The sequence below is a fragment of the Pieris rapae genome, chromosome 21 (assembly GCF_905147795.1).
Source record: "Pieris rapae chromosome 21, ilPieRapa1.1, whole genome shotgun sequence".
NCBI lineage: Eukaryota > Metazoa > Arthropoda > Insecta > Lepidoptera > Pieridae > Pieris > Pieris rapae.
Window position 1 is genome coordinate 5,259,349 of NC_059529.1, and position 16,539 is coordinate 5,275,887.

General features: G+C 32.7%; 1 protein-coding gene across 2 annotated transcripts in view; it reads left to right on the plus strand.

Moving 5' to 3' along the window:
- The first annotated feature begins 4,700 nt into the window (after positions 1 to 4,700).
- Positions 4,701 to 16,539, plus strand: part of LOC111003498 (histone-lysine N-methyltransferase PRDM16) — a 114,696-nt gene continuing 102,857 nt past the window's right edge. For both annotated transcript variants that reach the window (XM_045632876.1, XM_045632877.1), the window contains exon 1: positions 4,701 to 4,964. In XM_045632876.1, coding sequence (XP_045488832.1) covers positions 4,925 to 4,964 — 40 coding nt within the window. In that variant the 5' untranslated portion in view covers positions 4,701 to 4,924. The remainder of the gene's footprint in view (positions 4,965 to 16,539) is intronic.

Sequence of the window (16,539 nt, forward strand, 5' to 3'; positions counted from 1 at the left end):
TCAAGGAATGATCGAAATGCCAATGTCCATGACGAGGTGTCAGGAGATTGATTGCCAGGCTGGACAGATAATGAAGACAACTACAAATCTAACATGATTGCGTCAGAATTCTAAAAAAAAAATATTTCTCACATATTCAAAATAGACAATGTGTGTATCAATGATTGGAAAACGTATGATGAATATTATGTTATAATTGTTTCCAGAATAAATTGTCTTTATAAGAAAATAATAATTAATATAAGCATTATTAAACAAAACAGAATTGCTGAAATTTCTACTGTAATCTTGGAGAATCAAAATAAAGATTTCTATAATACATTAGTAAGGTTGCATTTGTATAGTCCCATTTCATTTGAAATCGTTGAGAACGCTCAGAACATTCTAGAACTTTTAGAAGCGAAACCGATAAATATATAAATAATAACGTAATCCCATTCGTTAACATACTGTTTGCCTTCTCGGAATTAATCTAAGCAGGTTCAGTTAAGGCTTCGAATGACCTGGATACGTGAGGAGGCTGCATCGCAGGGCAGGGGTGCGGCGAATCGATGCGTTGCCATGGCAACTGCGACGTCTGCCGAGGAGCCTGCGCTCTACTATCCCTTTCTGTCTCGCTTCGATAATATCATATCACCGTCTTGAATCGAAAAGCTCACTTAAGCCTCCCACGCTCCAGCTACGAGCGTCGAATTAAAGTTCAACGACGGAAGTTCTATTTTCAAATAATTCTACCTGCACTTAGGACGTTTGTAGTCTTAACATACTACGATATAATATAAAGAAGAAACTGTTTCTGGAGTCAATAAAGACAAAAAGACAGCGCTGTTTGAAGGATTTCCGCTTTTAGTGTATTGGATATAGGGTTGAGTTTTATCGTTGAGCGGATGTGGAGTCACCTGTATATGTGGTTAAGTTATCCGGACGCAGTGGGTGGCTTTACAAGATATTTGGGGCTTGTTCCGAGTCTGTTAACATCTGGCCCCTTGAAGGGTGAAGTCTGCGTTTCAGGACGGTCGCTGTAATTAATTATTTATTTTCGTTTCGGTTTGTTTGCGGTCTAATTAGAAAGGGTAGATTATTTCTGAGATTTTGCAATAAAAACTCAATTAAATCTTAATTGAGATATTATATTGGTATGGATATTCTTCTGTAGTCTTTGAATAACACATGTGACGATTGAAGGTTCAACTCTGATGTTAATAATCAATTGTAAACAAGACTATTACAAATTAAAGGATTATTTCCAAGATAATAATGCTTGAAACATGGCTCCATAGGACAATTATAAAGCCTTCACAAAATCAATTGGTTGCTGATTTGATTTTACATTTTTTTGTTGTATAATACTGCAAACGCATTATTTTATGTCTATCTCACACACTGTTTTATTGTTTTTTAAGTAGTCTTTAATGTATAATATTCTACGGTTTTGAGATTTGTAAATACGTGAGGAAGATGTATTTACAAATATAACAATACAATAATAGATCTGTATAGTAGTTTTATTCTAGGAATACATTGTCTTCACATATAATTATTTAACTGATGTACACAAATATTGTAGATTCTATTTTAAAAGAGTAAGTGTGGAGTTTCTTGCCCATTCTTCCCCACACGAAAGTTTTATAAATTAATGACTTGATTGATTGATTGACTGAATAATTTAAAATTCGCATTTTCTGCCACACATAATGGCATACACACATAAGAGTTTTATAACTTTAAATAAGAACATCATCAATACAGTATATACTTTTGTATAGTTGTACTATATATATATGGTTTAGTGTATACTAAGTATGGCCAGTATATATAATAATTTGAAGTCATATAGGCTAACTTAATAATGTATTGAAATGTCTTAATAAAACATTCACAACATACTAAACTCTAAAGTCTACAAAATACAGTTGTAGGCATAAATAAATGTGATAGTTAGGGACATCTGTTACAATATGTTTTGTTACCTGTACTATTAAGATAATATCTTTTAAGATACCTAGCAATCAGAAACGTTCGATAATTATAACTTTGCCATTGTAATTAATAATGCTGGAAATAAAAATAAATATATTTTAGTTGGATTTTATTTAGCTGCCACTCTTTTTTAATGGATTTTAAGAGATACACAAATTGAATGATCCGTGCTACGTCTCAGATTATTAAAAAAGGAGTATATGTATTCATTCGAATATAAGAAAGTTAAATAAGCTTATAACGGCAGGGCGGAGTTCAATTTACTCGAATACATAACTATGTATTATCTATTATTTTACTTATATACTATTAATAGTAACTACTATTAATAGTATATATAGTACTAGATACGTACAAAACTTTCAGAGAGAAAATATGTTAATATATGTTATACTCGGCTAGACATGGTTAAGTTTTCCGACTATATTTTCGTCGAAGTTAACTTAGTGGCGTATTGTTATTATCATAAGCAAAATATCATTATATGTACTATATCTATCATATATGTTTCAAACTCTTATCTAAATACTTCAATTTTATAATTTCCTTTACACATCTAAAACTAACTTTAAAATATAATAACTAAAATATATTATTAACAGGAGTCCTTTAGGCAAGGTTCTGAAGATACTGACAGCCCGCTACAGCTAGGCTAAAAAATAAATACAAAAATAGCATTAAATAGCATTTAGCTACTACTTCTCTGTTTCTTCATCTAATACCAACTATATGTATACACTCTTTACAAGTTTCTTAACCTGTAGGTTTATATTATTACTATGTATAGTAATAATAGCCGACTGAAATTCCAAACAGAGAACTGACGGCCAACCTCCAGTAATAGAGTGGCACTTGAAGAAGAAGAAGACATTCCAAAAGATACTGTTACATTTTTTACATTCGTCATCATCATGACCCCCTAGAGACCCCCGGGCCCCTAGATCTGCCGTTGTCTGTGCTCTATCGAAATAAAAATATGTCTTTAAAATGCAATCATAAATCATAAAAAAGACAAAGCGATATCTACGATCGGGCTTCATTAAAAAGACGGAGCTTCGTAATGACCACAGTCGTGTGTCACGGAACACGCTAATATTTATGTAAATTGCAGAGAATATGATTAGTCCACGTCGCCCCCCTGATAATCATATTTACGACGTCACCCCTCGTCCCGCCTCAAGAAACACCGTTGAATGTTATAATAGTTTAAAAGGTTTTTTTGTCTTAACCTTTTAACTAAATATTTCGTGTACCCTATATCCCAGATATCCACTTCTTTCAGTAGAACGCGTTTCGGCCAAACTACAACATCCAGATTGAGCAATCTGATAAATGAGTTAGGTATATCACAGTTTGAAATCGATTTTCCTTTTTTTTTCTTTATCGTGTTTGTTCTGTTTGCCTATAAGTGGTACACATTAAGTATATTTTTTTTCTTGTGCCAATGAATTGTTACCGGGCATAGGAAAACTTTTATAGTTAAATATTCTGTTGTGTAATTTAGTTAGTTCTAATACGAATCTGTTAAAAGCCAATTCAAATTGTTTCATGAATTTGTTTTTTTGAGTAGGTTTAGAATATCTTTTAGGATTCAGTATTTTTTTTATAGAACAGGGGGCAAACGCGCAGGAGGCTCACTTATTAAGTGATACAGTATTTTTGTTAAAAGAAAAATCCAAAACGTTCTTCAATTGAATGATCTACGAAAATTGAAATTTGTTTTATTTAAAAAGGAAGTAACGAACCTCTGAAGTATAAAACTAAAAACATCTTCTAACGGACTTGATCAATAAAATTTTATACAATAATAAAAAGAAACAAAAAAAGTCTTTATTCATCTTAAGTAGGTACATCTTTCTTTTCATACTGTAAGATTTACAACATTAAAGGATTCTTTAAGTTAGATTTATTAACATTTTCGTAACAAGTAAACAAATAATGTTTCAATTACGTTATGTTATAAATTTTACGTCATATACAGATACAAGTTTAACAAACTTTTTGTTATTTCAATAAAGACATATAATCTACCAACTCATTAAAAACATAGTTAATTTCTCAAGTTATATTATGCAACTGCACATGTACCGAACAGATTGTATAAACAAAAGCAAAACAACATATAACACTATATTTATATTCTATGAGATAAATACAAAATCTACAAATGCTACTTTTTACATTAATAAGGTTCATTTAAAAATGTAACAAAGAAATTCTTATTTAGTTTGATGCCAAATAAATTATCAAGCGGTTTCCATTATGTCTGTCATTTCATACGTAGGTACATCTTTTACCTAGTTTAATTTATATCAAATATAAAATAATTTATTAAAGGCAAGGTGTTTTCATAGCCTGGGCGAGTATAGATTAACAGACACAAATTATAAATAACTAAACTTACCCATTATTTATTATATGTGAATGTTTGTATTATACGACATTATAAAATTAATATGACATTTGCATGCCTTATATGTGCGGATTTTTATAATTAATGTATCTAAACGTACCACCATCATAACAAATAAACGATTCATTTCATTCATAAACTCTGTTTTGTTTTGAATATATATTATAAAATATATTTAGCATTACAGCGAAGAAAGAAAAAAAGGTAATGTCTTCCGTAAACCGTGTCGAGAGGCGGGGTGCGGCGAGGCGGCCTGAAATGTGTAACTCAGTGACAGTTGAGAACGGTGGCGCGAGACACCGGCCGGACACTATTACCCGCGTGAAAATCATTTTCCCGCGCGAGAACCATTTTCCCGCGGCCACAGTGCCACCACGTGAGCGCAGTGTCACGACGACCGCCTGCGGGACACGCCGCGCCATCCCACCCATCCTACATCCCGCCCGCCCAAACGCGCACCCCGAGTATTCAATTCAAAACTTTTTAACTGTTTTGTGTCATCGATTTGTCATTACGGCGACGGGTTCGGCGATGCGGTCGAAGGCAGTTGCGAGGCGACTTCATTCTCAAGGTAAGATTATAATTCAAGGCACGACTAAAAAGCCTCATATGCCTCAAACAAATCTAAATACGAAAGCGATTTCAGTCTGCTATATAATGCATTCAACTATGTGTATAATATTTGTTTACACGAACATATTACTCATTATTTTTATGCTAACACATGATAAAACTGATAACACATATTAAATTGTTAATTTTAAGATAGTTCTAGTACTTAAAACAAAGGAAAGAATATAGTGCTTGTTAAAATGCAAAATACACATTATTAATAATAATAAAAATATTCTGCCATATACTGTAATACAGTGCCTTAGACCACTTGCTACTGCGCGTTCGTACGCTAGAAATAGGAGAGGAGATCTTCTGCTGGCGGGAAGTCACTATTACCATAATACCTATGACACAAGAATAGTGAGAGAAGGAAAATCCGTGTAGGTATGAATAGAATGATGCGCTGATAGCGATTCCCTATTGGCCAACGCCTCCCCGCCTGACAAGATAGCAGCGGGCATCCTCGTATTACGATCCCACAGTAATCGACCATATTTACAGGCAATAAGGTGTAGTTTTGATTGTATGACGCCAGAGAGGGACGATCCCTCTACTGTCATTTGTCATTGGATGAGCACGCGGGCTTTTCATTGTTTATATACATTATGTACTATTTAGATTTTGCTTTCATTTAAGATAATAGTACCAGTCTTTAATAGACTAAATTATTGTTGCTATTTTTACAACAAAACCTTCAATACTGTTAAAGAATTCATGGAACTAATGTATTGAAATTTTATACACGTTTTTCAGGTGTCTATCCATTTATAAATATATAGATAATTTTCTATTTAAAAAAAGAAATAAAAGAAGATACCACTAGGATTTTAATTAGTAATTTAAAAAAAAAATCTGGTAGATACTTTTTACAAGCAAGCCGCAGATGGTTATTTGTCTCACTAAATTTTTATATCACTAATTTATATTTATTTATGCGCGATTAACACTGCAAATAAAATAAAATAGCAAAGTCAATGTGTGATCTGACCTGGAGGAAGATATATGTATTTAAAGTAACATAATAAGGTTATAATAAGGAGTGCTATTCTTCTATCTAACATATATAAAAGGATTTTATATTAAACAAATATACAGCGTCGTATACACAGCAATATCAATTTTACGACACGTTTTATTGTTGAAATCTAAGTGAAAATATATCTGTGGAATGAAATGTTTTATAACTGTTTTACGTTGGTACATACAGTATTTTTATATAACTATTTCTATCTACTAGCTACTCGTTATATGAAAGGAACAGACATCCGCATTGATAATTTGCGAGTGATTGCAATTACCATTAATAGCATTTGAAACTAGGCGTGCGTCCTTCCAAAATTCCGACAACAAATTCTGTTTCAAACAACAGTTTACGGCATACCGTAAAATATATTCAACTTTTATTTAAGTGTTTCTTGATGATACAGGTTTAAGATTATTACTAACTTAGTCACTCTTATAATAATATATAGTGATTTTTATTTACGATAATTACATATTTAATACAAAAAATTAAACATTTAATACTAATTATCTTAGGATCCCTTTTCATTACGCTTTAAATTCTATTGTTTAAGTTTCAATTTCTTTCCACTTGACCTAATGAAGTAAATTTTTATTCACCGCGTTCAACTTAAACTTTAGTATTGTGGGTGAGATTGTGTACTAGCTGTAGTACACAATGGTAATTATGATTACGAATTTGCCTAGAGGCCATATTTTGAAATCTCAAAGATTATAATTGTCTGTTCAATACGTCGCATACATATAGAACATATTATTAATTACTTTAAGTCATACCAAATCTTCTCTTCTAAATTCTTCTAAATTGCAGGGTTTATCATTATTTCAAGTAACAAACTTAAACTTATGCATTGCTTTTGTAAAAAAAAAGTTTTGAAGACTTAAGACGGTGAATACTAATTCAGTAGATAGGGAGAGAAATTACAGAATGATCACTAAAAAATTTCAAAGTCCTCGTTAAAAGTAAATTAATAAATAAAGCTTTTTATAAATGTGACGATTAAATGATCCTAAACCTTAGGATTGATTTGCTTCAGTTCAAACAATTTGTATGACTCTATGAAAACTTAGGGATTAAAACAAGTGGCGGAAAGTTTCTAGCCAGTTCTTCTTGTCCGTTGACTGACTGACTTGCGAACTGGTAGTAAATGTAAATTTATAACTAATAAAAATTTTCATAAGTGAACTTGTTTACCTATATGAATACAGATATTTTGAGTGTGAACATCCATTCGATTGTACGATTTGAGCTTGAACGAAAGATTTACAAGCCGTCAAAGCATAGGTCTATCCACAAGATGTCCGAATGTATTCAGTATACAATTTCAAAACATTTGAAAACAAAATCCTACAATATTTATAAATTTAACTCAAAACATACAATAAAATTCTGTGCACGTCTTTACGACCGCCATAAAACTGGCCATATCATCTGAGTGTCGTGAAATTTGATTCCGTCCCTTGTGATTGCCATTTCAGTAAATGGTCACCTTGTCAAGAATAGTGTCCCTTTAACGTGACTTAAGACAAAATAAGCATTTATTTTCAAACGTATACTCATACGTAATACTGAAGTTGTCTAAAGCGCAAATAGAAATACTCCTAAGACAGGAAATAATAAACGTAAAACGTCATATCCAAGTCTCAGTTTGCTGGACAATGCTGATCATCCGAAAATAGCCAGAACAATATTCAATAACCCGATGCTTTCCGAGAATAGAGGTCGTAAAGCCGGCAGACATACCTATGGATCCTCGAATCACAATAACGCTGGGACTAAGAATCCATAATCTTATTTTTGTACCGCACCGCGAAGCGTAAATTTTGCAATTACGCGACCTGAGACGACGCACACGAATAACATCTCAACCGTTCCAATTTTAGTGGCGATTATCCTTTGCGGGGGCTCGCTGAAAATAAACACTTCTTGTCTGTACACGTGCGAAAGTAGACTTTATCTCGGAGACGGAGTTAGCCGGGAGAGGTCTCCGAGCGTTTGAAAGCGGACTCTCTGCGTTGGGAAGAGGGTCGGTTCTTCATCGCAGTTGTCGCGAGGCGATATCCATTGTGTTCCCTCCTATAATTTTATCGAAGCTGATTTACGATCGATTGTTCGACCGGTGGACAGCGGCGTTCGTGGTGTGCGTGCGTGCGCGCATGTGCGAGTGGTGCGTGCTTCACCGGCACTAACTTACCTGCAGATGGTGATCGGATAATGACGATTTTGCCACACAACGCCGTCGTAAATTAACTTTAAGCTTTCAGCTTTATTAGTCATGTAGTCATTCACACAATATTAGTATGAAGAATAATTTGCATTATTTGATTTCATACAATGATGTTTATACAAGGAAATTGTTTTCCGGCACAACTGAATTACGTTAAGGTGCAATCGATAAGAGCTGAATAGGGAACTTAAAACATAGAATTCCGGAGTTGACAGGCGTTTATAAACAGTTTTATGAGATTTTTGCTCCACAAATGCAAACAAAACTTCGTTGTACTTACAATAGGAAAAATTATTGTATTATGGGTGATATTGGTTGCCATGGTGACTGGTCGTACTTGAATTTGTGTATGCGGTGATATTAGATGTTTCTACTACCTATTTCACCATGCCTCCTGCTGATAGAGGACAAATCTTTGTTTTTAATTTATTTAATTATTCTTTATTACTCAAGATGTCATATGGAACATGCTGTAATGGTTGCAGCTCTTTACAAACGTTGTGTAAAAGAAAAAACTTGGTGATTAAAAAGAGTGGCGGAGAGTTTATAGCCAGTTCTTCTCTTCCGTTCTACGCTCTTGATTTGAGAACTGGCATTAATTGTAAAATTAGAATCATTTTATGTATATTTCTTACATTATGTTACTTATATGAATAAATGATTTTTGAATTTGAATATGGTACCTATTACGGTTTGAATGCTATTATTGTATATGCATAAATTATATCTATCATAATATAATATTTATCAATAAATAATATACGATTCAATAAAATTTATATTAATTAATAGGATGACAATGAAAACTATTACTTGTTGTTCTTTGCTTCCTGTGATTGGTTTTAATATGTTTTTTTAATTACGTCATCTTGTTTTAGCATTCTTAATTTGTTGTTAGAGATAGATACTGATTACGGTTTAACTATTTTACTATGAACCTCAAACCTGCGTTTCAAGGCAGGCACTGAAGTATTTCCCAACCAATTCGACTTAGTATCCATCAAGAGCGTACCAATTAAAAAGGCCGACAACGCATTTTCAAGCCTTCTGGCTATGTAGGTACATTTATTATTATTACTTATATTTATTATATTAAAAAATTAATATCATGTACCAGCCACATAATCTTTATTTCAAGTATATAAAAACAATTTATTGAAGGTTGATTGCAGCGTGTGTTAAAAGAATAAAAGTTTAATCAAGCGTTGTCGAGTGACACTTTATTAATTAAAAGACAGTTACGAGGTCATGTGGGCGAGAGCTATAATTACTGAGAAAATGAGGTCGCCTCAACCTAACAGGGTTTCTGCGATTTTCAATTACATAACCAAAGAAAATAATTATTTATTTGCAGACTTTGATTTTATATTCATAATTATCGCTTGTTAGTCTGCCTTCATGAGAATATCCAAATACTCTTATATTTTTCATCTTCGCTTTTTTTAAATATACAACAAGTCAGTGAAATCATGTCTTGTAGAATTTATATGGCGAATAACGTTTGCTAAGTTTTCTAAAGAGAACATTGTATATATAGGTACGTAAAATGAAAGTCAAAATATGAAGAAATATTTGTTTTTGTCTAAAAGAAAACGGTTTTATGTAAAAAGTTTTACCAACTTCAAATGCCTAGTTTAGAATTCCATAAGTTTATTTTTGTTTTATTATTAATCATAAACATTGTTTAACAAAGCAAATGATAGCGTATATTTGTGTAACCAAAATTTCTTTTGTAAAAATTGTACTATATATATGTTAATTGTAATTATATATTATATATATGTTAATTGTGACTCAATTAGCCTTTGGAAACCTCTTTGTTTATGCATATTACATATTTCTTTAAATTTTATTTCATTAAATTTTAGTTATAGACATGTTATATTGAGTTTCCTTTTGTTAATTGCACTTCTTGTATTTTAAGCTCTGTAGGTGTTTCTTTTTTTATTGTTACATATTAGGGTTGTCTGGTAGATATCGCTTGTTAGCGATAAGCTAGTTGTTAGCCCGGTGCCTAACTTATGTAACCTGCTTTTTAGTTTATTTATATGTATGATTATATATATAAATAGGTAACGAAGAGGAAATAAATAAATAGATAGCCATTAGCAACTAATATTTTTATTTTATATAGCTTATTTTCTAATAAACTTCTCATTAAATTATGTAAACGAGAAAATAAAGTATAATTGAAACGAATATTTATTCAGATAAAGAAATAGCGCACTCTGGACATAATGGAAATTTCTTAATAGCAAAACGGTGATCTCAGCAAGATATGTTATCTGTGACTCATAAACCAACGTTTCACGCTTCAGATAAACGCATAAGCTACCGTATTTTCCTTTGTACGAGATTATATGAAAGTAGGGCATATAGGTGAGCCATTATCGGCATATAAGAATACATAAACACATACCAAACACAGGTACCAAACCTTACTAGGAATTAAAGTTAGTTAATAAAACGGATTTTTATTTTTATTTTGATCCCTTTTATAAATCTTTTTATTGGTTAATGTATCATGTATTCCATCTTTGGCTATATTCTCAGTGTATTTATTTGTAATTTTATATAATTTATGTTAGCTGTAGGAGTACTAAATAAATATTTATAACATAAATAAATAAAACTTCTAATCTCTTTTTGGCTTTGACACGTACGTGAATATAAAATGCGAACTCTTTTTTGAAAATATACTTTTGGTGTGTTAGGGAAAAATGATGCGAGTAATTAAATATTTACGATAGTGTCACCTAAAACCGACACCCTGAAGTTAGCTTTAGTCAACATTTCAGTTTTTTGTGATATTTAAATAAACTGTAACTACATAATGTGTTATAATAAAACTTTCAATGTATTAAATACCTTCTTTTGTCAGTGTCATTTTTTCGTTTTTTCATAGAATATATAAATAATTTTAAATTTTTTTTATTTGTTACGCCAAAGACCTATAACTTCTAACGTACATAAGTTTTTTTTCACAGTTAGTAATGTACATTATGCAGTTTATATAAAGACTAAGGCCTAGCTTCGCATAAGTAGATGGAATTTTTTTCGTGTCGCTAATATACATACCTAATATTTTTCTAGGCTTTAACATAGAGGCAGATCAAGTGTTAGTGATTTTACAATTTGGTGGTTACGTCGTCAGTAATTATTCACTTCATATTACACTATGCTTAAAGTCAAAATGGATTTCCGAGGATTTCTACATAAAATGAATACGTTTATGTTCTAATTTTAGATCTTTGCTTACTTTTGCTGACGTGGAAGGGGGGGGGGATATATTGCAGTAAACTTACTAGTACTTAAAGCTTACTTACTAGTACTTGAACGGCACAAAAAAATCTCGACCGTAAATACGTGTATTAAAATTATTATTATATTAGTTAGGTTAAAAAAAACATAAGAGAAAATCAAAACAGTCGGAAAACCTATCGTTTCAATGACAGTAGTACCTTTCTGTGGTGGTTCAAATCAATATACCAAAAGGTTCTTTCGGACCTTGACATTAAACGATCCGTTCTAAGTGTTGTGACCCCCTGCAGTCAGATGGACGCTTGAATTACCTCCATTGGTATTTTCACTAAAGGAAAATACCATATCGGCAATGCGTTGGACATTTGGTCAAACCTTATTTGAAGGTCAACGCTACGTAAGTCGATTGTTGTATTGCTTATGTATATAAAAGTATACAAATTATTGTACAGAACTTACCTAATGAAAAACAAGAAAATGTCCACCTTAACTAAGATTCAAAAAAGGAATGTATTCAAAACTGATAAACCGGAAGTGAACTAATAAAAAACGCCGCAGATCAAACAACCAATTCCTGAATCGAAAACCCACTTCCACTTTCCATGTTTGCGACGTGCACAGACTAGTTTCAAGTTGACAATAGAAGATCGTTTCTCACTGTTATCAGTCTTATCAGTGATAGATGGGGCGAGTTGCTTTGTCCACTGATGGATGACCTTCATCTTGATATTGCACTACACTTATTGATGATATCGAACGGCATCTAAATTGATTACAGTCCATCCAATTTAATTGACTTGAATAATTCAATAACTCTTATGATTTTTTTGTAGGCGATATTTTTACGTGAATTTTTCATGCCATGATTGAAGGCCCCCAGGCAAGTACATATCTGTATATCTATTAATTTTTTTGCTCCTTTTTATTTATTTATTTAATTATAAGTAATATAACAGCTTATACTTATGCATATTATAATACAAAATACTAAGACAATACAGAAAGCCAAAACAGATTACATAGATAAACAACTTATGTATAAAAAACAGAAACAAGCAAGCGCATTAAAAGACAAAGATACATTAAAAAAAAAACAAAAGAATAAAATTAAAAAACTGAAATTTGACATTTTAATGCAACAAATAATACTAAGAATTTAAAACTTCTACTTTAAAAAATCAGAGTCTTCCCGCTTCGCCAAGGACTTCTTGACATCTCTCTTTTTGAGGTGGAAAAGATCAATGTCCTGACAATCGTTGTCATAGTTCGATAAAATCCGAAATATTGGCAAATTATGTAGGTAATTCGACTTCGTACGAGGCACACTAAACAATTTTGAGTATCTTGTCGCATACGCAGGAGGGATTTTCAACCGTAATGAAGCATTTTGTTGTTTCCTTTAGATTGTATAATTTCAAAATACATTTATACTACTTAATATTCCTAAATATGAAGAAAATGGCCATAAACTAGCAAGCTTTAATAAAGTTCGTGTCTTGTAGCCATTATCAAAGCAGGCGACGTCAAGAGATAACATCGTATTACGCGCACTGGACAATAACCCAAAGATATACCTATATTAACGTATATGTCATGTTTTTTTACATTTTTATTTTATTTTATTTTTATTTTTATTTATTTGGTGCACAAAACACATTATAATCTTTACAAAAATAAACTTAAAACTAATAGTTATGAACAGGATTCTAATGTAAAACCATGTGCACACTGCAAAATTAATGTTACATCAATAAAAGGCTCATAACTAACAAAGGTAACATAGTAAAAAAAAACAATAATAATAATAATAATAAGTTCCTCGACACCAATTTAACGTAACGTTAACCAGGACCACAAGGGTCAGCACTTAACCTACGATGGAGGATGTCTTTAACGACACTAATGAATTTATTGATGTTGCGACAGAATATGTCCACAAGTAAGTGGTTGCTCTTTGCCATCTCGTTATATTGACGAGCCATCCTGGTCAAAGGGTTGTAAAAAGAGATGTTATTCTTATAAGTTTGAAGGGAAAATAAATTGACTTCGTTAGCTCTACGGGCACTAAATCTAATGTTAAGGCTAATGTGAGCTAGTAGTTCGGGAGAGTCTATAATGGAGTGGGTGATTTTGTAAAGGTAAACTAAGTCGAAGACTATGCGTCTGGATTCTAATGGTTGAACTTTAAATTTCAGGAGTCTATCGCAATAATTTAAGTTAGACCGGCCAGGTTTTATACGATAACATAAAATTCTGAGAAATTTCCTCTGAATTCGTTCAATATCGTCAATGTGCACCTTATAATTCGGCGACCATATAGGACTACCGTATTCTAATATACTTCTTACGAGGCTGAAGTATAAGTACAAGGTGCTACGAGGATTTTTAAAACCTTTTGTGGATCTAAGAATAAAACCCAGTAGATGGTTTGCTTTAGACGTGATGTGACTATAGTGGGCACGGAATGAAAGCTTGTCATCGAACAGGATACCTAGGTCTTTTGCAACATCTGATCTGTTAACTAATTGACCATCTATGACGTAGTTCCATACGATTTTGTTTCGTTTATTAGTAAACGATATGACAAAACACTTGTCTATATTTAAATACATGTAGTTCGTCTTGCACCATTGTGATACGGTATTGATATCACGCTGTAATGTTAAGCAGTCATCTAAATTAGTAATAGAAGTAAATATTTTTAAGTCATCTGCATATAAGAGACAATTGCAGGACAGTTGTTGAATAAGGTCATTAATAAAAACTACGAAGAATAATGGCCCTAAGTGGGAACCCTGAGGTACTCCCGATGTAACTGCGATAGGTGCAGAGATGAAGCCCTTTAACGCAACCAACTGAGTTCTAGAGTCTAGGTATGAGCAGATCCATCTATATAAACTGCCGTGGATACCATGTGACGCTAACTTATGACAGAGCAGATGGTGATTTACTTTGTCAAAAGCCTTAGAGAAGTCAGTGTAAACAGAGTCAACTTGGCCACCTGTGGCAAACACTTGACAGAGATAGTTTTTGTATTCCAGAAGGTTAGTGACCGTAGACCTGTTTCTAACAAAACCATGTTGCTTGTCTGAAAGAACAGGCTTAAAATGACTGAACAGATGAGTATACATCACTGACTCAAATAATTTAGCAGCGCAAGATAAAATACTTATCGGTCTATAGTTTTTACAATTGGACTTATCACCACTTTTATAAATAGGTATTATGTGGGCAGTTTTCCAGCGCTTAGGAAACACACCACTAGTTAACGATTTATTAAAGAGAACACATAATGGAATGGACAACTCCTTTCCGCAACTTTTTATGAAAATAGGAGGCAGAAGGTCAGGACCCGCCCCTTTGTTAATATCCAAACTATCTATTTTACGTTTGATATCTGTTACCGTAATAGAAAAGCCAGATAATATATTAAAATACGTGTTATTTACAGCACCAGATTGGTCAGTGTATATAGTTTTATTAGTTTTATCGTCAAAAACTGACCCAAAGTATCGCGAAAAAAGGTCACATATCCCCTGACCGTCTGTCTCAGAAGTATTTTCAAGTGTCATGGTGTGAGGCACTGAAATATGGCCTTTACGACTATTCACAAATCTCCAAAATGATTTTATGTCCTTGACCAACGAGTCCTCGATGGATGCGATATACTTGTCGTAACAAATCTTGGTAAGAAATTTGCATCTCTCCCTCAGCAAAGAGAAAACGTCGTAATCGCGGGGATTCCCAAACCTCTTAAACCGTTTATGATATAAGTTTTTTTCTTTATTACATTTAATTAAGGATTTGCTGTACCAGACTGGATAAGATGAGAATTTGCTACAACAACTTGGTGTATTTCTTGATATTATTTCAAATAAAAGCTCATAAAAAGCTTCGGTGCACTCATCAATACAAGGGGACGATAAGATTTCGGACCAGTTCACAGACTGGAGTTCAGATTTAATGTTTTCAAAATTACATTTAGCAAAATTAAGCCGTTTAATGTTAGCGCGTTGAAGCCCTTTAGAAATCTGAATCGGAGAAAGAGTAATCAAAATTGCGGGATGATTTTTATCCAACAAACTTAATGCAAGTGTTTCATTGACACTTATACAATCTATATTAGAAAGCACCAAATCCAACAAGCGAGCGTTTGCATTTGTGATAAAGTTATGCTGTTTTAGATTACACAGTGACATTAATTCATTTAGTAGAAGGAGCTTCTTACTCGGGTTAGGGGAAATTGACAGAGAGGGATTAATCGAATCAGAGTAATCAGGTGTGTTAAAATCACCAATTAATAAGAAATTATCCAAAGGGAAACGATTAAGAAGTAAATTTTGGCAATGGCTATAAAAGAGTTCAAGCTTGTTAATTCTAATATCAGGAGGCAAATAGCAAACACATAAATTTATGCGAGAAGTGTCACGTGCTTCAGGAATAAGAGTAACCCAGACATCCTCCATATCACTATCCCACGATGCTTGACGGATGACCTGGTATTTTTTATGGACGGCGAGTAAAACTCCACCTCCCTCGGTTTTAGCACTGGAGGAATCCGCACGATCTCGTCTGAAGAGATTGTAACGGGCGTCAACAACTTCGCCATCGAAAACACTCATATTTAAGTTCGTTTCCGTCAAGCATATAATATCGAAGTTAGAATTTAACAGATTTAAAGAAAATTGAGTTAACTTGCTACGAATTCTGTTTACATTTTGATAAAATATATTAATCATTGTGGAAATAACGTGTGATTCAGTATATAAAAACAAAAATTGATCAAGTAACTTACTAAGCAATGATAAACAAACAAATTAGTAGTAGTAATAACAATTAAGACAATTTAGTGAAGGAATCATGACTTTTAATTAGAATGGCCGGGCTTGATTCATCCTTACGAACATAAATTTGGCCATATCGCACCCAAACAAACCTGTAGTTCTTGTCAGTAGAAAATTTACGTGCCGCATGGTGTAACTCTTTAGCTTCAGGAGACAAATGTTCAGACAAGTATAT